The sequence below is a fragment of the Bufo gargarizans genome, chromosome 11 (genome assembly GCF_014858855.1).
Source record: "Bufo gargarizans isolate SCDJY-AF-19 chromosome 11, ASM1485885v1, whole genome shotgun sequence".
Classification (NCBI taxonomy): Eukaryota; Metazoa; Chordata; class Amphibia; order Anura; family Bufonidae; genus Bufo; species Bufo gargarizans.
Window position 1 is genome coordinate 45,761,288 of NC_058090.1, and position 27,210 is coordinate 45,788,497.

Below are 27,210 nucleotides of genomic sequence, written 5' to 3' on the forward strand. Positions count from 1 at the left end.
CAAAAGTGTCTGGCCATGCACCATATGTATCATCCAGTCTGAGCCAGTGTGATAAATTTGGCTCGCCTTTAGACTGCCTGTCTAATTGTATGCAATCTACATTTTAGACAGGATTAGTTAAATCTAACTGTGTATTGTGTATGCTACAAAGGATGGGAAGCATTCAAACACAGCATATTACTTAAATCAAATTGTGGTACATTGATTTCTAGAAAAGCATTTAGTAAAGAAACACTGCAGTGCCAAATAGGACTTCTCATGGACCATATTGTGACACAGATTATATACAAGTTTGGTTACTTTGTTAAAACAAGGATTTCCCTTTAAAATGATATTACTGTTTTTCATACTTTGTTTAATCCTACTGACATATGTAACCAGTTTCATGCTGTGTCACATGCACCACTTATAGAAATGGCCACCAGGGAGTAAACTATGTATCACTCATTCACTGGTATTTTAAAAGCAAAAACTACAAAGATGATATTATCTGTAAGTTTAGACCTAATCCTGCAAATGCCCGTAAATGTATCCAGGATTATGTGCGTTATTTATGAGGAAGAGACATTTTTACACATACCCACATAAGCTATTTCGTTTTTCCGGATCAAGACATTTCCTAACCTTACGGCATGATTTGCTGTGGCATATCGATGACCTGTGTATAATGCAGACTGTGGAGCTGTGTAATACAGAACACATTTTATACGTGCTCCGATACGTCAACATAAGAGCCTTTCATAAAGCTCTGCAGGTTTAGCTGCGATATATTGAGAATACTTTACTAAAAGCCTCCAGTTCCATTTTATAAAAGAAAGTTTTGGTGAGCAAATCTTAATGGAAACCCTTAAAAAATTTTATAAGTAATTTAGAGTATTCTCTGGTTTTAGCGGTTACTTACACAAAAGGGGTTGTCCAGGATTTTGATATTGATGGGTCAGACACCCCGCCAATCAGCTGTTTCCTTGTTGTTCCGATGCTAAAAGTAGGTCCCTGAAATGCACGGCTCTGTCCATTGTGCAGTGGTGTTCTCATTCGCTGGGAGCAGTTATCAGCTCATTACACAATGAATAGAGCTGTGTAGTTCTGGTACCTACTTCTGGCACTGGAGCTCCAAGAAAAAACTGCTTTTGTATGAGAGTATGGGGTGCCAGAACGCTGCCAATCTAATTTTTATGGCCTATCAATATCAAAAGTAGAGATGAGCGAACCTTTTAAGATTCACAGTTTTTAAAAAAAAAACATTTGGTTCGGACATGAATTTAATTTTGAGAGAAAGAGCACGAGAGAACAAGAGCGATCACCTGAAACAAATCAGAAAACATTCGGATTCATTAGAATTTTAACTTTTTGGGAAATTCGGGATGAATTCCGAATCGGGAGAATCGATTCTCTCACCCTTAATCAAAAGCATTTAAGAAATTACAATTACTTAGGATTACTCCCACTGACCACAACTGGGATTCCAACACAGAGCAAGGGAGTCATTGAAATTTAAGGCATCACAAATGTTTCACACAACTTATGATGATATGTCATAGAGACTCCATGTGCACACACCCTTATTGTGTAAAGTTGAGCCTACCGGAGGATCCACTGGTGCCCTAACGGGTTAGTCCAACCCTGTGTACAGTTTGTTCATGGGATTTTGGTACAAACATAGGCAGTTTACTAACTTTTCACACAACTTTTGATACGTCATAGAGACTTCTAAATGAGGGGAGAGAAGTGCAGGCCTATTGCTCTCTCTCTCTCTCTCTCTCCCCCACTGCGTGAGATGTGATCCATCACCAGTGAGGAGAGAAAGCTTGATATGTGAACACTTTTCTCCCCTTGTTCTAGAGAACGGTGGGGGTCTCAGCACTCAGACCTCCACCAATCACAACTTTTGACAGGTCAAAAGTTGTGTGAGAAGTTAGAGACGCTTTAAACTGTCTGTCTGCCCCAAGATTCCATGAACTATACTTAGGGTCCGATTGGCCCTATGGAGCACCAGCAGAACCTCAGGTGGGCCCAGCTACTGACACAATAAGGGTATGTGCACATGGAGTGCCCATGCTCTTGACTTTCCATCCAGATTTTGCCTGAGGGAAATCATCAGCATACACTTTACCGGGCGAAGTGGATAAGATTTCATCAAATCTCATCCACATGTTGCGTAATAAAGCAGGGGGTAGTCAGCACAGAAATGCACCTGCAGTGAGGGTTTAAAATCTGCAGCATGTCAATTTCTTTTGCCAATTTTTACCAGGGACTTCACCGTTTCCAGTGCATATGATGAAATCCACTGCTAATGTGCGACAAATGCTTATGTAATGCAGGCAAATTTGTTTGGATTTTGTAGCAGAGTTGTGGCAAATCTATGGTGGATTTTTTTCCTGTCCTGTGTGGACATGTTCCAGTTGACCCCAGAGGTCTACTAAACAAACGCGCCACTACGCTCTATTGCTTAGGGGGTTGATTAAGAAATAACCGATATGTCCTGGAAACATCTGCATTTACAATGCAAGCTTAATTTGGACACTTACATGTTTTGTATAGATAGAGGGTCTGCCCCAGAATCATTTCCTCTGGTGGGCCCAAGAAACCCCAGTCTAACACTGACTGAAGGCCGCTATGTATGGGAGCCTAATGGGTATAACTGGTATGTGGAGTGAACACATTTGGATGAGGTAACTCATCCTAGGCTCAAGCTACTCTGTATATAATGTCGTGTGTGAAGAGTTAGGTTAAATGTATACTGTATTCTTATAGTATTTTGGATTTGTTTTCCTTTGACTTAATTTATGTATATGTCTACTGGAAAGGAGAACTCCTCCACTATCTGATCAGCAGGGGCTGCACCAATTAACTTCTCTGGCTTGGCTCCATCGATAGAAGTTTGCACTGCTCCCATTGACTTCACTGTGTGCAGCGCAGTAGTAACGCACTCCTGCAGCTACAATATTGCTGGCACTGTGTAGCTCTGGCGCTGACTTCCATTGATGGAGCTACATAGACCAGCTAATTAGTGGGGGAGCGGGGTGTTGGACCTCCACTGATCAGCTAGTGATGGCCTATTCTTAGACTAGGTCATCACTTAAACCCTAGACAACCCCCTTAAAGGGGTTGTCTAAGTTATATTAATTGATGACCCATCCTCAGGATATGTCATAAATATCAGATCGGCGGGGATCCGACAGCCGGCACCCCTGCCAATCAGCTGTTTGAAGTGTTTAGTAACGAGTCGTCCCATTGAAATGAATGGGACTGCGCAGATGTGCTGGCGAGCAGGTAAACAGTGAAGAGGAGGCAGCGCTGGCACAGCGCGCGCCTTCTCTTCAAACAGCTGATCGGCAGGGATGCCGGGTGTCGGACCCCCGCTGATCTGATATTGATGACCTATCCTGAGGATAGGTCATCAATAAATATAACTTGGACGACCCCTTTAAGAAAAAAAAATAACCCAGAACAACCCTAAACATGAATGGATTCTCAATCAGTTATGGATTTGGCCTCCTTTTAGCCACAGAGCTGGTAATAAAATATGTATTATTTCTATAATTATTCCATAACTCAGAATAGGGTGAAGATTCTCCCTCCCTCACCCCTGTATTTAGAAACCTTATATTATTTTGTCGCCCACTGAATTTGACCAGATATACAGTATATTTCGGAAACACAACTGCTGATTTCAAATTGGCTTTACATTCGGCTAAATACAAACATTAGTCTGTTAGAGCGAAGACCTGGCTGTGGGAAATGTCGCTGTAAACTAGCAAGTGATGAACAAACGAGGGTTTCTGTAAATGTTATAATGTGTCATTGTTAAAATACGTTATCAAAGCTGGAAATGGCGTTCAAATATACGGTAATGTCTGGTGCCAGCTCCATTGTGGAGTAAGAGAGGACAAGTCCTGTATTGTATGCTAGCCTGGCAGAACTTAAAAAGGAGAAGCCAGGGTTTGCCCCCACAACAGTGTTAATATTGTTTATATCTGTGGAAGTCATTGTGACACAAGTCGGCGAAGATGCCGAGGCTAGACGATAGCTTCAAGACTGCAGTAATACATATGATTTTGTATGCATGCTGGAGACCAGAGTAAAAATTTTAAAAAATTCACATGAAAACAATCCATCACCGATCCACAGGACAGCTGATAAATCTATCAGAATCCACCCTAATTTCCGCTGGCAAAAAACCCTGTGTGAACGGGGCTTAAGCTAATAATAAGATTATATCAAAAAGACAATTACAAATATATATTCAGACATTTTAAAGGGCATCTGTCAGCAGATTTGTACCTATGACACTGGCTGACCTGTTACATGTGCTCTTGGCAGATGAAGACATCTGTGTTGATCTCATGTTCATACGTGCCCGCATTGCTGAGAAAAATGATATTTTACTATATGCAAATGATCCTCTAGGAGCAATGAGGGAGTTGCCATTACACCTAGAGGCTCAGCTCTCTCTGCCGCACCCTCTGCACTTTGATTGACAGCGCCAGGCGTGTGATGGCGTTTTCATTGCCTGGCCATTAGTCAGAATTCAGAGGGCACGGCAGCAGGGGTGCACCTAGCCTTTCTGCTGCCTGAGGCGAAAACTGAAACGCCCGGCTCAGGCAGCGCAATAATGATGACACCGGCCTCTGATAGGCTACAGGAACTAGGACTAAAGCCTATCAGAGGAAACGGTGGGCCAGGGAGACATCACTGTCGTCACGGCATTCAACTGTATTATTGCCCTGAGTACAGCAATGCAGTTAAATATGTAGAGATGAGCGTTTCCACAATGAAAGTGCTTATTGCCCATGGCCCTTCTGCTGCCCCCCCTCTTGCCCCTTCCTGGTGCTGCCTGAGGCAATCGCCTCACCTGGCCTCAATGGTAGTGCATCCCTGTGTGGCAGTTCTAGAGAGAGCAGAGCCTCTAGGTGTAACGACAACGCCTCCATTGCTCCTAGAGGCTCATTTACATATATTAAAACTTTATTTTTCTCAGCAATGCGGACACATGTGAACATGGGACCAACACAGATGCCTTCAGCTGCCAAGTGCACATGTAACAGGTCAGCCAGCGTCATAGGTGCAAATCTGCTGACAGATGCCCTTTAAATAATGGACTCGGCACTGTCAGAAAACACCCGGATTGCCAAAAACACAGCATGCAAATGTCCTAATTACCATTGTGGGTCATATTTACTTGTTGGTGAGCATCTCTCCAGTCTTTTCATCTACATAATGGGGATCAGGTCAATGCAGAGCCAGTGAGCGTGCGTGTAGGTCACTGCGAGTTCACAGCCAGGGTTTATTTATGGGCACTATGATTAAAGCACAAAACAACAGTGAATATATTTTTGCAAGCAAAACTTTAAGCATGGCTGCCAGTTCTGTCTCAGAGAGGCCAGAGATCTTACAAAACCTCACTGATCTTATGCATGATACAGTAACCGTCCCTTATAAACACATGATGCCATCTATAAATACAAAATCAGTGTTGGATTAACGATTTTTCCTTCAGTAAGGCCTCGTTCACACGACCATGTGAGTTTTGTGGTCTGCAACCTGCAGATCTGCAAAATACACATGCAGTCCATGTTGCATCCACATTTTTTTTCACTTCAAAAAGGTCCGTGGTCCACATTTTACCTTTTTGCTAAATGAACATAAAATTGCGGAAAGCACACAGATTATCTGTAAGATGTGTCCTATACTTGTCCGCAAAATGTGGACCATGGACCCATTGAAGTCAATGGGTCCACATAAGATGCGTATGCAACATGGACGGTATCTGTACTTTGTGGATCCACAATTTGTGGACTGCAAAATACATACGGCTGTGTGCATGAGGCCTTAAAAAAAGTGTTAGAATCCCCCGACATTAACGATCGCCAAATAAGGCTATTAATTTAATGATGGATAATGTACCTTTGCCAATTACATACTGATGACATATACTAAGGATCGGCCATCAATAGATTTAAAGAGGACCCATCATCTCTCCCGACAACTCTGTTTTAGCAACTACTTGCACTCCCCCATGTAATAATTCTGGAGCATTTTTCTGACTATATATTTTACCATTCTTTTATTTTTCCTGCTAGAAGTTTTGAATAAATTACTAGCAGTTTGCAATGAAGGTCCATCTGGGTGTTACCAGCTCTGGGTATGTTCCTGCACAGTCTGATACTATCCAATCAGTGCTGCCAGTGTTAAACTATGTAGGAACCCCCCCTCAACTGGTAACACCCATCTGGATCTTCATTGCAAACTGCTAGCAATCCATTCATTAAGCATAAAGAATAAAAGCATAAAGAATGTATAAGCGGCCCTGTAAAAACCACTGTAATTGTCCATAAATATGAAAGTTGGTAAAAACGTTAACATGTAGAGAAATAAGAATGAAGATCTCCGGTTAGGAAGCAGCAATTGCTGCGTAACAACAGTCAGGGAGCAAAGACATGGCCATGGAATTGGTCATCAGTCGGCCTAGGATGGCTACAGATGTCGGCCACCCTAGGAGCTAGGCTGATGGAAGCTGGTCTGGCTGCTGGAATTCAGGATTAGATATTTTGAGATTGGCCTTGGCCTTTGCTTAGACTGTTATTGTGAGTAAAAAGAGGTGTATGAAACGCTAAAGAGGTTTTCCTGGAGTAGAATATTGATGAGCTATCGCTGGGATAGGTCACCAATATTTGATCGGTGGAGGTCCATCTGCCGACACCACCGCTGATCAGCTGTTTGAAGAGGCTGTAGCACTCCAGTGAACAATGTAGGCTCTTTCTAGGCCAGAGAGGTCACGTACATCAGTCAAGTGAATGGGCCTGGGCTGCACTACCAAGCATAGCCTGGTGAGGAGGCTCCAGCATTTACAAGAGAGCCAAGGTTTCTCTAAACTGCTGATCCCCAGGGGTGCAGGGACACGTACCCCCACCAATCAGATATTGATACAGATCCCGAGGATAGCTACTCCTGAAAAGCACCTTGAATTATTTTTTTCACACTATATTTGGGCACATACACACAAATATCTGTAGATACAACCAATATGTGTTTATAATGAGAACATGTGGACATCAATGAAGAACATATCAAGCCCTCATCTAAAAGATTTTTACACCATTTCACATATATTTTCCGATTATCATCTGGACAACATTCTGGTTATGTATTCTTTCTGTACTAACAATGCCGATTTTGTGTTTTATTTTTATAGTTTTTAATAAGTGACCGGGACAGAGATCCACAGTGCAGTCCTCACTGCTCCAGAACACAGTCCAAACCGGTTTGTGCTTCAGATGGGCGAACCTATGAGTCTATGTGCGATTACCAAAGAGCCAAGTGCAAGGATTCTGCCCTCAGTATTGTTCATCGAGGGAGATGCAAAGGTAACGAGGGGAGTCGATCGATTTTAGTTTTTTTTTACCGGATGTATAACAGTAATGTTATCCTTAGATCTCAGTTTGTTAACTTTCTTCCATAATCTAGTAGAAGGCTCACATCCCACCTATCACTTGATGGACTTATGTTTTTTTTTGTTTTGTTTTTTCAACCATATTAAGTATGAAACTATGTAAGCCTCACCATATATGTATGCAGTGTCAAATTGTATTACCACATTTTGCCAGTGTAGAAACCATATTTAGTACTAGAAGACTGGCACACTCAACATATGGAGCTCTATGGATGGGTTTAAATCACTAAAAATGTATTATGCATACAAATAAAATATTGATAGAAGGATAAAAAAAGGTGTCAAATGCTTAATTATTCAAACATTATACAGTATAAACATTATAATAATAAACATTCAATATCTTTTTCAATAAAAATTGCATGATGGCATCTCAATATTCGCGTAATGAAATAGAATAGACCATAAATTTTCGCATCATATATTGTAGTACACCCTTGGGGTTGATAGAGTGTCTAACACCATTCGTGACCTATGACTATTCTCAGATAATTCGCCTACAATAACTAGCATAAGATAGCTTCATTAATTGTGTCCTTTATGGAGAAAAATGCGGGGAGGTTTGTTGTTCACTGCTGCAATGAAGTCAGTGTTGTAGCCAAGATAAGAGTTACTTGGTATTTCTTTAAGTTTAGTTTTGTCCTTTTGTACAATATAGGTTTTAGTGTCGGTGATGATGACCCACTATTGTGGGTCATCATTACCGACACTAAAACCTATAAGACTACCAAACAATATTGTACAAAAGGACAAAACTATACTTAAAGAAATACTAAGTAACTCTTATCTTGGCTACAACACTGACTTCATTGCAGCAGTGAACAACAAACCTCCCCGCATTTTTCTCCGTAAAGGACACAATTAATGAAGCTATCTTATGCTAGTTATTGTAGGAGAATTATCTGAGAATAGTCATAGGTCACGAATGGTGTTAGACACTCTATCAACACCAAGGGTGTACTACAATATATGATGCGAAAATTTATGGTCTATTCTATTTCATTACGCAAATATTGAGATAGCCATCATGCGATTTTTATTGAAATACTGTAGATATCGAATGTTTATTATAATGTTTATACTGTATAATGTTTGAATAATTAAGCATTTGTCACCTTTTTATCCTTCTATCAATATTTTATTTTTATGCATAATACATTTTTTGTGATTTAAACCCATCCATAGAGCTCCATATTTTGAGTGTGCCAGTCTTCTAGTACTGGATATTATTTTGTATTTTGAAGGGTGAATCAATATAGACTTGAGCACCTCTCCGTGATTGCGAGGAGGTGAGCTATTTCCTAGATATATTAGAAACCATATTTGCCACAATTTTCACATATATTTAAAGGGCCACTAAATCATAAAAACCAATAAAAAAGAAGAATCATAACCTGCTAAGGAAAGAGTCTTTAGCTCTTTCTGCATGAACATCTGCAAGGTGCTGCAGAAAGCAGTTTTAGCAAATTTCCTACAGTCAGAGAAGTGCCTCCGTTACTCCCAGCACCTCCACCTTTGGCTTGGGACTTGTGAGGTCATGCGCACTAGCATGACCTCACAGTCAAAACAGGAAGTTTGGGGGGAAAGGGACGGGGCTTAACACCAATACACTTCAGAGGATGCCCAAAGCACTGTGAAAGAGCCAGAAACTGCAAAACTTATGGGGTCAAACTGGTGTAAAGTAGACCTGGCTTAGTTAGCCAAAGTAACTAATCAGATTCCACCTTTCATTAGGTGCCTGAATGTCAAGTTTCCCCATATAGGCAGGAAGATTGCTCACTGTATATTTAGGCAAATCTGACATTCATCAGTGTTGGAAAGCAGGATTACAAGTCTGGTGGAGCTGTGCACACGGTCCATATAGGTGTTACCCTTGCATTTTGCAAGAACCTAAATTTCTTAGTATCCTGACAGGCAAATCTGCCTAGCTATGGTACTATTTAGTAGGGTACAGGGGGATTTGTCTTGGTAGATGTTGCTTTTTGCATTCTGTACTACAGCCCCACATGGTTGTAAAGCATCTTTCCCAGGATCCCAAAAGGCAAATCTGCCTTTTATCTTGTTATATATAGCATTCTGCAGTACCTATTACAATTCCACAGGAGATTCCTTCCAACAAAATGGCCATGCAAACTGTGTAGACAAAAACTATGCAGCCCAAACCCAGCCACCTCCTCCTAAACCTCCTGGCTCATGTGCGCTAGCATCAGAGGGGGAGGGGGAAGAGGGAGAAGACATGGCTGCAGGCTGAGAGAACATTGCACTGCTTTTCTATTTAATATTCTATACAATCAGGATATATGATGAAACAAGAACACATAAAGACACATAAGAAGATAATGTTATTTTAGTTTTTTTTTTTGGGGGGGGGGGATTCTAGGTTTAGTGTCCCTTTAAAACTTTTAAATATACATTGTGGCACAGATTGCACATAGAAGCCTAAAATCTGAAGGAAGAATGGAACCATTATGTTAATGTAGCTGCCCACTGTTGATTATATACAGCATCCTCATATATCATGGTTAGACATCTCTGGTCAGTGATGAGTCACTAGGGTCAGTTATAAAGCGTAAAAACGATTTTTTACAAGTTCCAGACACTCTTTATGGAGACACTGATTCTTGGCGCACATTATTGCAGCAAAAACATCAAAACAGGAAAAAAAAAGGGAAATAAAGGCTTTCCAACTGTCTCCTCACGATCATCATCACCATGAGGTTGAAACAAGCCATGAATAGTTATAGGAGAACATTTTGTATGACTGGCATTTGATATGCTGATTTTAATCTGTTGTCTGCTGGCACCAGATGCAACACAATTATTAAAAGGCACATGCCACATCTCGGGCCATCGGTGCCCCAGAACTTTTCTGGCATTAATAATAATTAATAGGCTCAGTCACCTTAGCTCCCCCCAAAATGTATAGTGAAATAAAAACTTTTTTGAAAAGTGGAAAGTGTGATGCAAAACCTCCAAAAAGTCACCTTTAGGTTTGTTCCAATATTTGCAACATTTTAATGCCAAAAAAACTGGACTGGCTTAGTAAATGTGCCCCAAAGAGTTAAAAAGTGAAATAACTGAACATCCTAGGGCCTGATTCACACAGCAGTGATTTACGTCCATGTGCACACTTGACAGCTTTTGGCGAAATGTTCTTACTTAAAAGGGGTTATCCGGTAGTTTGATGTTGATGGTGTATCCTCAGGATAGTTTATCAATACCAGATCAGATGGGCCGCAGAGCTCCAGCGAATGCAACGGCCTCTTCAAACAGCTGATGAACGGGGTGTCGGGAGTTGGACCTCCGCTGATCAGATATTGATGACCTATCCTGAGAAAATTCCCAGATATCCCCTTTAGCCTCTGTGATGTGCCCGTTTATTTCATTTGGAGAGATGAGCTACAGAACAGCCCCTCTTGCAGCGGCTTTCACCCCATAGATACAAAGGTTCAATCAGTTTTTTACCCCAACAGTGCCCATCGGAGTTGGACAGGCTGGCCACATCAGGACGACTACTATGTCACCATTTCACAGATTTAGTGACCTTTGTCGCTTATAATTGTACAGTCTCATTCATACAATGCAATTTTAACACAGCTTCTATGGGGGGAAAAAAGTGGGGAAAAAGCATGACAGAAGAATAACTATTGAATCTTGTTTCTAAGATGCTGGACAGAGCAAGTGTCGGCTGGAAAGAGCACAGGCCCTGGAACAAGCAAAGAAGCCGCAGGAGGCCGTTTTCATCCCAGAGTGCAATGAAGATGGCTCTTTCACTCAAGTAAATTATAGCTTATTTTTTATTTTTATTAGCATTTTCTGTCATCTTTACAGCACCAACATATTCCACAGTGCTGTACACAGATTTAAATCATATCTTGCTTTGTGTTGGGTTCACAATCTACTGTAGGTGCTCGCTTGACAATTGTTGGGAGGGGTTGGAACAATCATTCTTGTGGTGGAAGATTGGAGTTATATAGAGTTGTTTGTTGCAGCACATTCCCCCCGTTGGTGCCAAACAAAAGGATGAGGATTGTTTTTTGATCCATATAAAAGATATGATGAACAAGAACTAAGCATTTGCTTGTTTTTATGGCTGAACTCTGGGCATTACTTGTGCAAATTTCGGGATTCTGGAGTAAACGTTCATTTCCCAGATGATCAGGCCCTTATGTCAACTTCATAGCAAGCCAATAAGCCTCCTAATTAGAGGTCTAAAGCACAAAACTTTTTTTACAGTTATCTGCTTTTGTCCATGTCTTCCAAACAGTTGCCAGAAAAGTCTAAATTGACTTTTTGCCTTCTAAAATTTCTAGGCCTGTGATGGCTAACCTCGACACACCAGCTGTGGTAAAACTACAACTCCCAAGATGCACACTTGCTTGGCTGTTCTCAGAACTCCACAGAAATGAATAGAGCATGCTGGGAGTCATAGTTTCCCCTCAGCTGGAGTGCCGGAGGTCAGCCATCACTGCTCTAGCTGAAACCATCAAGACTAGAGATGAGCAAATTTTCTGAAATTCATTTTGGGTCCGATTCTATCGATTCAGTCGTCAGAAGTTATTGCATCTGGATAAATTCATCCGGAATTGAAAGTGCCCCAACTGCCCTGAAAAGTTGTGGATAACACTCTGGGGTCTCCTAGTAGTGTATCCAAGCCCTGTCAAGCTCTTTAAAAGGGAATATGTCACCCACTTTTCACTAATTAAATTCCTGCAGTGGCCGCAGTACATGGTAACACAATTGTAAATATATTCGTTTGTCACCAGGGTGTGCAGTGAATACCCAGAAAAAAACGTTAAAAAATATCCATATTCAAATTGGATCCAACGTGCCCAACTGGACAAGCTTAATTTTTTAAATGTGTCCAAGACCTGCTCTTATCCCCGACGTCTCTGCTCTACTCCTCTAACTTCCTAAGCCTTCCTCCCCTCTCCCCTGACGTAACAGCGCTTTGTATCCAACTATCATGTAGGCACCCTCAGATGGTCTTCCGGCGCCTGCCCTTTTGTGGGCTATTGCCTTAGTGATCTGTTCTGCACAGGTGCTGGGGTCCTACACTTTTAATGATCAGTGATTAAGAGGGTGCGTGCATGAGATTTGGTATCAAAGTGCCGTGACATAAGGGGAGAGGGGAGGAAGACATGAGAGGTTAGGAGACAAGCAGACATCAGGGAAGAGAGAAGGGCTTGGGCACTTTGAAAAGGAAAGCCCGCTCAGCTGGGCACTTTAGATCCGAGTTGCTTATGGATAACAGTTCTTTTTCTGGGCATTCACTGAACACCTTTGTCAAACAGCGTGTGGAATGATATAAGCATGTACTACCGGCCACAGCAGGAAGTTATTTGTAAAAAGTGGGTGACAGATTCCCTTTAGTGGGAATATACCTGTAGTACATACAGTAACTATAGGTATACGGATGGTAGACGGTGTAATCAAACAACCTGTTCAAAAGCACTCTGCACAATCATAATCCTCTTTTGGGGGCAGATGCCTGCCGGTGTTTATTAGCACACAGTGGTATCGGTAAAAGTGATGGCTTGTTTTGAACTCAAATACCACAGTCCATCACAAAATACTACCGCCAGCAGCACAAAATACATCCCAAAAAACTTTCACTGGCCGGCTGTGAGGAGGGCTCAGGCGGCCCCCTGAGCATCGGCCCACCAGGAAATTTCCCTGTAAGGTCTATGGCTATCTTCCCTGTATTCTGATGTGTAAAACAGCAGAAGCAATTTTGTTTTGTGTAGGACGAATCCTAAAACAAATTTGATTTGTTTAGAACCTATTGTTGTTTCTGTTATTTGAAACCATAAAAAAAGTGGACTTCAACTCAAGTGTCACAGTCTCTGTTCGCAAGCCGGCCAATCCTGCCTCTACCAAAGCCGATTCTCACAGCGTGTACTCTGCCTGAGCATTGTAACAAATGTTTTTTTCTCTGAAAGGTGACAGGCTTTAAATCAATTTTAATTTTATACTCTTGCATGATTGTTCTAGTTTCCAAATATGCACACTGTAAATTAAAATTATTACCTAGATTTGATGTATTAAATACGATTTGGCCAGAGATTAGATAATGGTTTGGCGTGAGGACTATTCCAGGCTCCACTGCAAAGGTAGGGGTTGAATGTAAGCTCAAGTTTCTTTGAAAGTTGTTGTAAGACCCGGTCTGTTGCCTCCACTCTACTCCCTACTGGTGGCTAATTTGGCAGCTTTTCTATTGTCAAAGCCGCATAAATCAGATGAATGATGCTTCTGTCCTGGACATATTGTTCTGAACGGCCCCATCAATCATGTTTTTGGCAATAGCAAGGGTCAGCAAGACGGCAAGAAACTGAGGGATTTATGTAAACTATGAATTTTAATGTACTGGGAACAGCAATCTAATCTTGTGTAACATTATTCAATTACGTGGAAAGAGCTTAAGCATTTCACCTAAAAGAACTGAAAACGGTGGATGTTCTAGTCTTATTCTAATACATTTATTAGGATTTTTTATGTTTCCTTTATTTGGAGTGAGGCGACGTAGCTTTCATGGAAATACAGCAGTAAGACTCCAATAAATTTACCCACCTCCTTAGCTATAATTAAGAAATGGTTTGCTCACTTTTGTATATAATCACAATAAGGTAGCATCAATGTATTGTTTGGACGAAGGAGAAAATGTTGAAAAATTGTGTGATGTCCAAAAGTGAACATCACTTTAAATAAATAGATTGTACAATAGGGACATTCCTTATCCATGAGCTTTGCAAAGGTTGAGAGGTCATCATTATCTAGAATTTCCAAACAGGTACAAAGCAGCAGATCTGTCCATTTTATGAAATACTCATGGGTCCGATTATACGGAAAAAAATAAAAATAAAAATGTACATATGTATACAGACCCATATTTATCATGGAACCTCTCTGAGACAACCACCCAAAATTGCTGTTAAAAATGGTCTTCTATGAGGTTGTGCTGTCAAAGAAAAGACCAATATATGCAAAAGATAGGGGAGTTGAAAATCGGTTAAAGGGAACCTGTCATCGGGATTTTGTGTATAGAGCTGAGGACATGGGTTGCTAGATGGCATCTAGCACATCCGCAATACCCAGTCCCTATAGCTCTGTGTGCTTTTATTGTGTCAACAAACCGATTTGATACATATGCAAATTAACCTGAGATGAGTCCTGTACATGAGATGAGTGGACTCATCTCAGGTTAATTTGCATATGTATTAAATCGATTTTTTTACACAATAAAAGCACACAGAGCTATGGGGACTGGGTATTGCAGATGTGCTAGGGGCGATCTAGCAACCAATGTCCTCAGCTCTAGACACAAAATCCAGATGACAGGTTCCCTTTAAGCTTCCTCCCTGCACGAGAGAGAGGAGAGAGAGAGGAGAGAGAGAGGAGAGAGAGAGGAGAGAGAGAGGAGAGAGAGAGGAGAGAGAGAGGAGAGAGAGAGGAGAGAGAGAGGGAGGAAGGAAGAGAGGAGGAGAGAGGAGAGAGAGGAGAGAGAGGAGAGAGAGGAGAGAGAGGAGAGAGAGGAGAGAGAGAGAGAGAGGAAGAGAGGAGAGAGAGGAAGAGAGGGAGAGAGGAAGAGAGGAGAGAGAAGAGAGAAGAGAGAGAGAGAGAGAGAGAGAGAGAGAGAGAGAGAGAGAGAGAGAGAGAGAGACAACTTCAAGAATGCCTGTCAGATCTCTAATGTAGGAGTTCATGGTGTTAGCAAAGCAGCAGAATTGGCCTCTTTTATGAGTGTCCTGTCAGCCAAAAAATAAATAAAAAAGTGGCAGCATGTCGTCCTGATGTGTCCGGGCATGATGATATCCCTGTATAAATGTTGTGGAAATCACCAGTTGAATGAGCAAAACACTAATTCACAATTCATAATTTATGTGGGCACCTCAATTAGCGTTTCTGGCCAGCAGAATATGCTGTGTAAACTGGGGTCATCTGCCCAGAAACAATTAATCTACATGAGGCCAAGCGATGGCAGTAGCCATCTCTCGCCCCCAAACAGTGGAGGTGCTGCAAATGCAGCTCTTACCTCCACTTACGAGCAGGTGGCTATCAGGAAGGAACAGTCCCTTCCCGTTATTTTCCTGCTTGGTCAGCACATGTAAATGCGCCTTAAGGTTAGGGCTACACAAAAACATTTGTCGCAGTAATGTCGCGCAACATATTTTATAATGCTAGTCTATGATGTCACACTGCAACATGCCGCAACTGCGACAGTCGCAAAAAAAAACGCTATAGACTAGCATTATAAAATGTCGCGCAACATTGCTGCAACGTTAAGGTCACGTGACAAATGTTGCAGTGTAGTTGTACGACACATGTCGCCACGTAGCGCTTTCGCCTAGTTGGTGGTGCTTCTAAATCTGAGCTCTGCTCCCATTTCCGGTGCAGATGTGAGTGGAGAGAGGGGAAAGGATCCAAGGAGGGCTGCTCACACAGGTTGTAGATAGGGAGAAGGGCGGAGAAGGGCACACAAGTCAGTTTTCACAGGAAAGGGGGGTAGACAACAGCATCCTGGACACACAGATCCAGCACATATCACTGAGAGGAACACACTCACATAAGTTAGGTCTAAAATTAGCAGCAGGTTGCAAACTGGATATCAAGAGGTCTATAAATAAATGGAGCAATGAAGGTTGCAGACTGAAACTTAGTGTAACCACTAACATATGTAAAAATCTATTTCTCTATGTCAAAGATGTCCATAGCTTTTAAGGTGTAATATTTGGAAGCTGCATTTATCAAGTCTGTCTTATTCACATTCCAAGTGCTCTGTACATGTTAAATGGAGAATTCCAAGATGCCCGGGCCTGGTGTTTCTGTAAACACAGTTGGGGGCTTACCATGAAGCTTGTCAGAGTTTTTTTTTTTTTTTAAACTAAACAAATCAAAAATTGCAAGGCATGAAGTGATTACCACAGTTTAACTTACGCATTGCTTGTTCTCATTGTCCTGTAACCCACCGTAATCACTGCACAAAGCTCCTCTGTTACATTAGTGGTTTTTTAAGTTGGCAGGTGGAAAGGAATGTTGCCTTTCTAGGACTCTGCTTATTTTTATTCTATTTTTCTTGCAAACTTTAGCAATTGCTGGTGAGAAATATAAGTCTTTGGAGAAGTAAAACACCATTACCCTGTTTTCCTGGGCATATGATACAACTGACCATTATATAAAAGGTCTACCACAACCATCTTCTAAGAAAGTCTAAAGAAATGTTAGAAGAGAAATTACACCATAGACAATTGGAGCACATTTGATTACAAAAGCTTTTCTTTGAATATAGAAAAGGCTCTGGCCTATTGTGATGTGCAGCTGCACCCTGTATTATGTAAGTGCAGGGGTGGAGGTGATTGAAGAGGGGCAGAGAAGGCAGTCCCACCTCAGCCTAGGTGCCTTAGAGGGTCCAAAATTAACTCTTTCACATAGACACAGGTATTATAAATAGCACATAGTACATAAAGCTTCTGGGCCCATATCTGTATCAGGTCCCCCACCTGCCTTGTCTGGTTTACATTAGTGTATTCCAGGGATGACCAACCTGCGGCCCTCCAGCTGTTGCAAAACTACAACTCCCAGCATGCCCAGACAGCCTACCGCTGTCCGCCTACAGCAAGGCACGGTGGGAGTTGTAGTTTTACAACAGCTGGAGGGCCATAGGTTGGGCATCACTGGTGTATTCCATACCTGGCAGAGGGGCCTTGGAGCCCCCTCAGACACCAGGGCCCTGACTGCTATCTCTGTATCCTCAATCATTATGTCCCTGTTTGATGTACAGGCGTAGGTCATCTCTCTATAATCTCCAGCAAAGCGAAATATACTAGAGGAGAGAGGTGTACTAATCAAAATGCACAAGCCATGCGCCTAGGGCCAAATTTGGCATTTCTAGGGCCTCAAGCAAAAGTTCTGTCTTAAGGCCCTATTGTGCCACTAAGCTCCACCCCATCGCAGAGGTAAGCTTGGCCCCAGAGGCGTAGCTAAAGGCTCATGGGCCCTGGTGCAAGGGTTCAGCTTGGGCCCCCCTTTCCTCAGTGCTTTGTGGCTAGGGGCAGGGGAGCACACAGCCGTCATGCTGCCTGAGGCAAAAATAGAAATGGCAGGCTACCCATGCCAAATGTTTGACCTAACCTCTTCCCTCCAGCCAGAGGTGTAACTTGACCAGCATATACTTTCTATAATACTGGTGTCTTCTTATGTGGCACAAGGGTCTTTGGGCCCCCAAAGGCTCCTGGGCCCTGTAGGGACTGCACCCCATAAAGCTAGGCCCCTTCTTGGCCCTTTCACACCACTTAGCTGCCATTTGCCTGCTAAGCCCCACTCTCAGCTTGGCAGTGCCGTCTGGGCACTTCCGCTACTTGTCTACAGTTAGTAAAGCAGCTTGTCTGGTCCTCTCAATGTTTCTATCAGCCAACCATTTGTGACCAGAGGTGGGCCCTCTGGTCCCTGGGGTCCCAATTATTTGCTTAGTTTGCATAATGTTAATAAATGTGGGCGTGCAGGGGCAAAATTTAAAGATAAATTATGTGCACCAGATTTTTGGCACAAAATAATCCTGTGAAATAAGCCAGCATTGAGCTCATGTAAGGAAGAGTAGGGTCTGGGTATGTTCACACGTGGCATATACGCTGCAGATTGTGGATGGACAATCTGCAGTGTTTACAGTAGCAAAGAGGATAAGATTTTAAAAATTAAGTAAAATATTTTTAAACTTTTATGGAGTCATTTATCAAACTGGTGTAAAGTAGAACTGTCCTAGTTGCCCAAAGCAACCAGATTCCACCTTTTATTTTCCAAAGGAGCTGTCCAAAATGAAAGTGTTTTAAAAAATATCATCCACTGGCTGCAGAAAATTTCTGGAACCTAATCCATGCATAACTTGAAATGCCATGCATTTTGCTCTTTGCAATTCAGAGGGTGAAATTCGTGGCAAAATCCACATTTTATTTTAACGTACTTTCCACACTGAAATGTCCCGTGCAGACACACCCTCTAAATTCTTGCAAGATACACCAAGATCCAAAAAAACTCTCTCATTCATTTCTGTGAGAGTTAAAAGAGCAGCCTAGCATGTTTGCATGCTGGAAGTTGTAGTTTCACAGCAGCTGAATGCAGGTGTGCACAGGTCCCACAATTAAGTCTCCAGTCTTCTGTCACGACCATGGTCATGGTCGCGACTCCTGACTCGCATGCTGTTGCCTGCGGTTTGGTTTGGTTGTTCAACCACAGGTGAGGGCCGCTAGTATGTTGCCTCACTTGTGGTTGCCACGGGCAACAAGTTGTTATTTTGTATGTCGCAGTATAGCAGCCTGAGCTGGTGGTAGGCAGCTTGTTGCAATGTGCATGTGGTTGCACCTGGCAACCTGTTTTTGTTAGGTGTGTCTTTTGTATGTCTGGTGTGCACAGGGTTTTAGTTATGTGTGAACTTTCCCTTTAAGTGGCTTCTATCCCTTGCTTGGTGTAGGAAGGGTTAACTCCCTCTTTATGTGAACACTGGGTGTGTCTGTGTGTGGGTGTGGCTAAATGGGCTATTTAGCCTCAGTTCAGAGCAGAGGTCTGAGGGGTACTCCAGGCATGTTGCTGGAGTCATCCTCCTGGTTTGTATACCATCTGCCAGTGAGGGCCACCCTTGTGGTCATAAATGTTATATGTGATGTTTAGTTGATGTTGATTTTCTTTCTATGTTTTATGCAGCTGTGGATATGGGTTCCTGTGTGTATATGTATGTGTGAACGGGATCCAGTCAGCAAGGCTGTGGCAGGTGGGTTTGGAACTAGTGTAGTTCACCTGCCATATCCATATGTCTGTTTGTGTTCCCCTTTTCCTTGCAGCTTGGCCAGTGAGACTCCTGTTCCTCCGTGCCTAGGAGGAACAGGTAGTCTTACCCTGCTCCTTGTTCCAGGGCAATTCCGAGGGCTAGCAGGGATTATAGGTTCCGGTGTATGAGCCCTCCCACCATTAGGGCTGACTCATATGGTTAGGAGTCAGGGTCAGATTAGGGACGCGATAGGAGGTGACCTGCTCCCTAATTCTGTCGTCCTGGCCGAGCAGCCACTAACATCTTCTGGCATCGCACGGCTAAGCGTTTTCCCCATCCTCAGCCGTGACATCTTCTGTCTAAAAGGTGCATTTACATGGCCCAAGAATCGGGCAGATTATTGTGAACGACTGTTCCTGCGAACAGTTGTTCTATCTAGACAATCTGGCCATGTAAATGTGCCGCTGATCACCCAATGAACGAGCGAAAGACTCGTTCATCGGGCGATCCTGTCATTCATGTAGGCACCACCGATCATGGCTTCTGGGCAGCACATTGTGCGGTCTAAACAGCGATTTGCTTCTCAGACACCATGAATCTGTATGAGAACGAGATACAGTGAATTTACATGCAGCGGTCTCCTTCACCGAACGAGCCGCTGACTGTCGAGAAGGATCGCTTTCTACCCGAAAATCTGTCAGCTCAGCTTAAAGGTTCGCAGAGGTGCACAAAATTACCCAATTCTCTAATATGTGCATTAGACAAGAAATAGAAACAATAGTGCAGACCAACCAGCAGAGGGTGGTATAAAAATTCTGTAATCCATATACCGTACTATAAAGATAATGAAAACAAGCTCATAAAAGGTAAAATCACATGGGGCACAAAACTCTCACCTCCATACTTGCAAAGAAAACAAAACCACATGTACTAAAACGTCTCAAAAACCACCAGGAAAAAAAAAAAAACACATGGAATTTTAAAATAACTCTTTTAGCCATTTTGTTTTTGAAAGACGCCTAAGGGTTTCTTTTTTCTATTGTACTATATAAACTATTGCAATATTATCACCATAGGGTCTATTGTTATATAATCAACCTCTAAAATTAAAGGGATTCTCCAGGATTTTGGATTTAGTGACCTATCCCTAGCAAAGGCCACCAATATCAGATTGGCTGTGGCCCTACACCCCTGGGCGCCAGCTCTGCTTACTGTGTAGCAGCATTGAAGCCTTCACTACACAATGGGCAGAGCTGTGTCTTTCTGGAGCAGTCACTCCTGCACAGCTGATTGGCAATAGATGGGGTGTCAGATCCCTGCCCCTAGGGATAGGTCATTAACTTGTAAAATCCTGGAGAAGCCCTTTAATACAGTAGAAATACTGACATTATAAGCAGATTTCAAGTGCTTGGATGCTCCTAACCAAGACAACTGCCTCATTATAAGACCACCCAGGCTTCTGTACATGAGGTATTACAGTAGACTCTCTCCTATTGCTTTGGTAGCACATAAGAAAACATGGGGTACTTGAGATGCCATGGTAATTTGCACGGCCTTGTGCAGGGGTCAAGTCCTGGGAAAAAAAGTGTGGGAACTCACCCAAGATCCACTGCAACCCCCCCCCCCCTCCAAAAAATAAAAAAGCACAGAAAATCTAGCATGCTGTAATTTGTGTCGCTGCGGACTAAAAAATAAATTAAAAAAATAGCACTTTTAGAAAAGTTTGTCCTGGGATTCGATCTCATGACCTCTACACAGCAGAAGCAAGGCATATGCCCTCACAGCTATGAAAGCTGTCTAGCTTGCTACTTAAAAAATATATATATATAAGACTTCTACTGTAGGTAACTTTGCCCACTGTGTATGGATGTAGCAGAGCTGGGTGTGTTGGGGCAGCTGTCATGTGTATGGTTGTACACTAGGTATCAGTACACAAGGTATCAGTAGAAGTATCAGAAAAAGAAAAAAAAACACTTTTAGTTTGTCCTGGGATTCGAACTCATGACCTCTACACATTACAGGCAAGGCATTTACCCTCACAGCCATAAAAGCTGTTGAGGTAGTTGCTTAAAAAAAAAAAAACTAAGACTTCTACTTATACCTAGTGTACTGATACCTAGTGTACAACCATACACATGACAGCTGCCCCAACACACCCAGCTCTGCTACATCCATACACAGTGGGCAGCTGTCATGTGTATGGTTGTACACTTGGTATCAGTAAACTAGGTATCAGTAGAAGTCTTATAAAAAAAAAAAAAACACTTTTAGAAAAGTTTGTCCTGGGATTCGAACTCATGACCTCTACACATTACAGGCAAGGCATTTACCCTCACAGCCATAAAAGCTGTTGAGGTAGTTGCTTAAAAAAAAAAAAACTAAGACTTCTACTTATACCTAGTGTACTGATACCTAGTGTACAACCATACACATGACAGCTGCCCCAACACACCCAGCCCTGCTACATCCATACACAGTGGGCAGCTGTCATGTGTATGGTTGTACACTTGGTATCAGTAAACTAGGTATCAGTAGAAGTCTTATAAAAAAAAAAAAACACTTTTAGAAAAGTTTGTCCTGGGATTCGAACTCATGACCTCTACACATCAGAGGCAAGGCATTTACCCTCACAGCCATAAAAGCTGTCAAGGTAGCTGTTTAAAAAAAAAAAAATAAGACTTCTACTTATACCTAGTGTACTGATATCTAGTGTACAACCATACACATGACAGCTGCCCCAACACACCCAGCTCTGCTACATCCATACACAGTGGGCAGCTGTCATGTGTATGGTTGTACACTAGATATCAGTACACTAGGTATAATTAGAAGTCTTATATTTTTTTTTTTAAGCATTTACCTAGACGGCTTTCATGGCTGTGAGGGTAAATGCCTTCCTCTGATGTGTAGAGGTCGTGAGTTCGAATCCCAGGACAAACTTTTGTAAAAGACATTCTAAATGATCTCGTAGTGAAGGAGATGATGTCATTAGGGGGCGGGGCGCCATGAGAGGAGTCGCAGGCAGCGGCACAGACAGCTTCCTCTCAACTGAAGCCGCCCCTCCACCCTTAACCTGCCCTGCACAGTGCGCTCCGTCTCCCCCTGTGAATCTGATTCAGCCGTGAAAGGGCTGAGGCTGAAAGGGAACGGCGTTCCTGCCATGAAAAAAGTGCAGGAACGCCGTTCCCATGCGTTCCCCCTCCACTCGACCCCTGGCCTTGTGTCTGGCTTAGTCAAACATGTTGTTGTTGGAGAGATCTAGATTTATCATATACCCCCCTTTAAGCTAATTATAAATTTTTCTAGACCCTTCCAGCATGTGTAACCCATCACGTACCATTCAACACCACAGGACTAAAACCACAGACAGACTTTTGGAAAGACTTGGTTTTCACACAGACACACTAAGCTTAGTGATATATAGGGAACCGCACAGAGCTGCTTACATAAGGCAACATTACGGCAGCAAATCTTGCTGAGCTGGTGACAACACGAAAATTTTGTGCTCAGCTTAGTGATCTCTTAAAAAACAACCATGAACATTGAAAGGGGGACATCAATATTTATACGACTCAGAGGAAAATCTGGAGATTACTTAGACATAGCTGAGCCTTTGCTGCAAAGCTACCGAGGCAATTACATCGTAATTCATACTCCTGGTGATATTTATTAGGTCATTAACAGAAAATAATATTATTTACAAAAAGCATTTCAAGTTAGACCACAGCATGATCAGAAGGAGAGCGTTACCATCCATGAAATATCCCGCTAAAGAACAGGCTGGCTTACAATAACATTATGGATGGGGATTGTGTGCCCAGCACTACATTATATCACTAGTTGTGTTACTTTTAGATGATTGTAGGAATTTTGGTAGAGGAAAAACATGTTATTTTTAAGACACAGAAATATAGTTGAAGGTTTATACTGGCTACTACTGCAGTGGTTGACCACCCAAATTGAGTTTCTGGCTTTCAGCTACAGTTCTAGCAAAATCAGAGCGGGAATTTTAGAGACCTAGCAATGAGCAATGTAACTATCACCATTACAGCTCACTTACTTTATGTAAAGGCATCTAAACGAATGGCTTTAGCCCTAATTAAAAGGTATGTCTCCTTATACACTGTGGAGTCAGTTTTGAAGTGCAATGATAGTCCAACCTTCATGGTTTCAATTTCCAAATGTTATCCCAGCCCGATTCCCTAGAAAAGTTGACTCTACTAACTTTTGTTTTAGATGGGATATGCAGGAACAACCTGTTGTAATGCATCTACAGTGGAGAGAGCGCAGGTTGGCCCCATCTCCCAAACTACAGTCTGAATGGTCTTTTCAACAACGAAAGCAAAATTACCAACCGTGGGAGTGGGTATGGCCCTAGTCTTAAAGGAGCACTCCAGAAATAATACATTCTCATGTCTAGTACAGGGCCAGATAGGGCAGCGTAAGGCCTCTTTCACACTACAGTATGTTGAATTCAGTGTTTTGCGTTCCGTTTTTCACGGATCCGTTGTTCCGTTTTTTGCTTCCGTTGTGGTTCCGTTTCCGTTCCGTTCCGTTTTTCCGTATGGCATATACAGTATACAGTAATTACATAGAAAAAATTGGGCTGGGCATAACATTTTCAATAGATGGTTCCGCAAAAAACGGAACGGATACGGAAGACATACGGATGCATTTCCGTATGTGTTCCATTTTTTTTGCGGACCCATTGACTTGAATGGAGCCACGGACCGTGATTTGCGGCCAAATATAGGACATGTTCTATCTTTTCAACGGAACGGAAAAACGGAAATACGGAAATGGAATGCATACGGAACACATTCCGTTTTTTTGCGGAACCATTGAAATCAATGGTTCCGTATACGGAATGCAAAAAACGGACCGCAAAACGGAAAAAAAAACGGTAGTGTGAAAGAGGCCCAAGACTGAAGGATACTTCCAAAAAGCCCTGTGTCATACACAATCCATAAGGGTACGGCTACATGGCGATACGGGTTGCATGACATCTGTCTAGTATAGGACCTTTAGGTTATGGCTACATGGCGACACTGGTTGCACGACATCCGTCTTGTACAGGACCTTTAGGGTACAGCTACATGACGACACTGGTCGCACGATATCGATCATGGCCAGTATAGCAGAGTAGCAGTGATCCCATAGAAAAGAATAAATCGCTGTGAGAGTCTCAAAAAATTCTGCACTGCTGGACTTTTTGTGACTCGCACAGCGATCCCATTCATTTTCTTAGGATCACTGCTACTCTGCTAACCTGGCCGTGACAGATGTCGCGCGACCAGTGTTGCCATGTAGCCATACCCTAAAAGTCTTGTACTAGACAAAACGCAGTAGTAACTTTGGATGGAACGTTCTTTAAAGTACTTTTACACGTACAGTGGATATAAAAAGTCTACACACCCCTGTTAAAATGTCAGGTTTCTGTGCTGTAAAAAAAATAAATAAAACAAAGATAAATCATTTCATAACTTTTTCCACCTTTAATGTGACCTATAAACTGTACAACTCAATTGAAAAACAAACTGAAATCTTTTAGGTGGAGAGAAGAAAAAATATAAAAATAAAATAATATGGTTGCATAAGTGTGCACACCCTTAAACTAATACTTTGCTGAAGCAACTTTGGATTTTATTACAGCACTCAGTCTTTTTGGGTATGAGTCTATCAGCATGGCACATTTTGACTTGGCAAGATTTGCCCACTCTTCTTTGCAAAAACACTCCAAATCTGTCAGATTGCGAGGGCATCTCCTGGACACAGCCCTCTTCAGATCATCCCACAGATTATTAATCGGATTCAGGTCTGAGCTCTGGCTGGGCCATTCCAAAACTTTAATCTTCTAGGGCAGTGTTTCCCAACCAGTGTGCCTCCAGCTGTTGCAAAACTACAACTCCCAGCATGCCTGGACAGCCTTTGGCTGTGTGGGCATGCTGGGAGTTGTAGTTTTGCAACAGCTGGAGGCACACTGGTTGGGAAACACTGTTCTAGGGAAGCCATTCCTTTGTTGATTTGGATGTATGCTTTGGGTCGTTGTCATGTTGAAAGATAAAGTTCTTCTTCATGTTCAGCTTTCTAGCAGAAGCCTGAAGGTTTTGTGCCAATATTGACTGGTATTTGGAACTGTTCATAATTCACTCTAGCTTAACTAAGGCCCCAGTTCCAGCTGAAGAAAAACAGCCCCTTGGCACGATGCTGCCACCACCATGCTTCACTGTGGGTATGGTGTTCTTTTGGTGATGTGCAGTGTTGTTTTTGGGCCAAACATATCTTTTGGAATTATGGCCAAAAAGTTCAACCTTGGTTTCCTCAGACCATAACACCTTTTCCCACATGCTTTTGGGAGACTTCAGATGTGTTTTTGCAAAATGTAGCCTGGCTTGGATGTTTTTCTTCGTAAGAAAAGGCTTTCGTCTTGCCACTCTACCCCATAGCCCAGACATACGAAGAATACGGGAGATTGTTGTCACATGTACCACACAGCCAGCACTTGCCAGATATTCCTGCAGCTCCTCTTGGTAGCCTCCCAGACCAGTTTTCTTCTCGTCTTTTCATCAATTTTGTAGGGACATCCAGTTATTGGTAATGTCACTGTTGTGCCATGTTTTCTCCCCTTGATGATGGCTGTCTTCACTGTGTTCCATGGTATATCTAATACCTTGGAAATTCTTTTGTACCCTTCTCCTGACTGATACCTTTTAACAATGAGATCGCTCTGATGCTTTGGAAGCTCTCTGTGGACCATGGGTTTTGCTGTGGGATGTGACTAAGAAAATTTCAGGAAAGACCAACTAGAGCAGCTGAACTTTATTTGGGGTTAATCAGAGGCACTTTAAATGATGGCAGGTGTGTGCTGACTCCTATTTAACATGATTTGGAATGTGATTGCTTAATTCTGAAAACAGCTACATCCCCAGTTACATTATTTTAGTTTTTTGTTTTGTTTTCTTCCCTCCACCTAAAAGATTTCAGTTTGTTTTTCAATTGAGTTGTACAGTTCATAGGTCACATTAAAGGTGGAAAAAGTTCTGAAATGATTTATCTTTGTCTCATTTTTTTACATCACAGAAACCTGACATTTTAACAGGGGTGTGTAGACTTTTTATATCCACTGTAAGTGTTCATTGGTGTTTTTCTGCACTTTGGCGTTTTTAGTGGCACTTTTTGCACCTGAGTGTGTGCGGCATTTCTTGCGATGAAAGCTCCAGATGTAAGTCGAAATACTATGGAAGATATGAAATACAGGACACATAAGCATTTTTCGCTGCTGGCATTTTTGTTAATTGGGTGGTGTTCTTAGTTTTGTCTTTTTAGGCAGCATGTTGAAGATTTTGGCTGCATTTTTCTAGCATAATTTTTTTTTTAATTAATTCTATATAGGGAAAAAAAAAAAAAAAAAGAATGGCCATAGAAAAACCACATGCGGTATGAAAAATAAACTAAAATGGTTCCATGGCGGTTGTTTTTAGTGAAAATAAATTTATATATAAATATAAAATGGAAAAAATGTTTTTATAGGGGGCCTTAAAGAGATTGCCGAGGCTCCCAATTGATAGCCTTTTTGTACCAGGACGGAAGGGAGGAAGAACAAATGCAATTGTGCTGGTGTATTAAGGGAAGGTATTACGGCAATTTTTGTTTTCCAAATAGGACCCACAATTGGGCATTTAGTTTGTAGGGAAATGCATGCTATTGAATTTCCTGATATTATAGTATCTTCTAATAGCAATATAGCAGATTTACAATTAGAATAATATTACTGTATGATAAATTGTTCAATTATTAGCTGTTTCGTATTTAGATAAACAGATTTATCTAAATACAACTGTACAGAAATGCATTCATGTCTTCTGCAGCTGTTCCCTTGTTCCTGATGGGTGAGGGCACGAACGCAAAGCCTTTGGCAGGCATTAATAGATTTGCGGAAGGATCATCTTGTCAGCAAGAACTAGTGACTTTCGGAAGGAAAGAGAAGGGATGGATTATTGGC

The 27,210-nt window shown here is 42.0% G+C and overlaps 1 protein-coding gene across 2 annotated transcripts in view; it reads left to right on the forward strand.

Annotated features, from left to right (window-relative positions):
- Window positions 1–27,210, forward strand: part of SMOC1 (SPARC related modular calcium binding 1) — a 180,352-nt gene that overhangs the window by 55,602 nt on the left and 97,540 nt on the right. For both annotated transcript variants that reach the window (XM_044272697.1, XM_044272698.1), the window contains exons 2-3: window positions 7,196–7,367; window positions 11,119–11,231. In XM_044272697.1, the coding sequence (XP_044128632.1) occupies window positions 7,196–7,367; window positions 11,119–11,231 (285 nt within the window). The remainder of the gene's footprint in view (window positions 1–7,195; window positions 7,368–11,118; window positions 11,232–27,210) is intronic.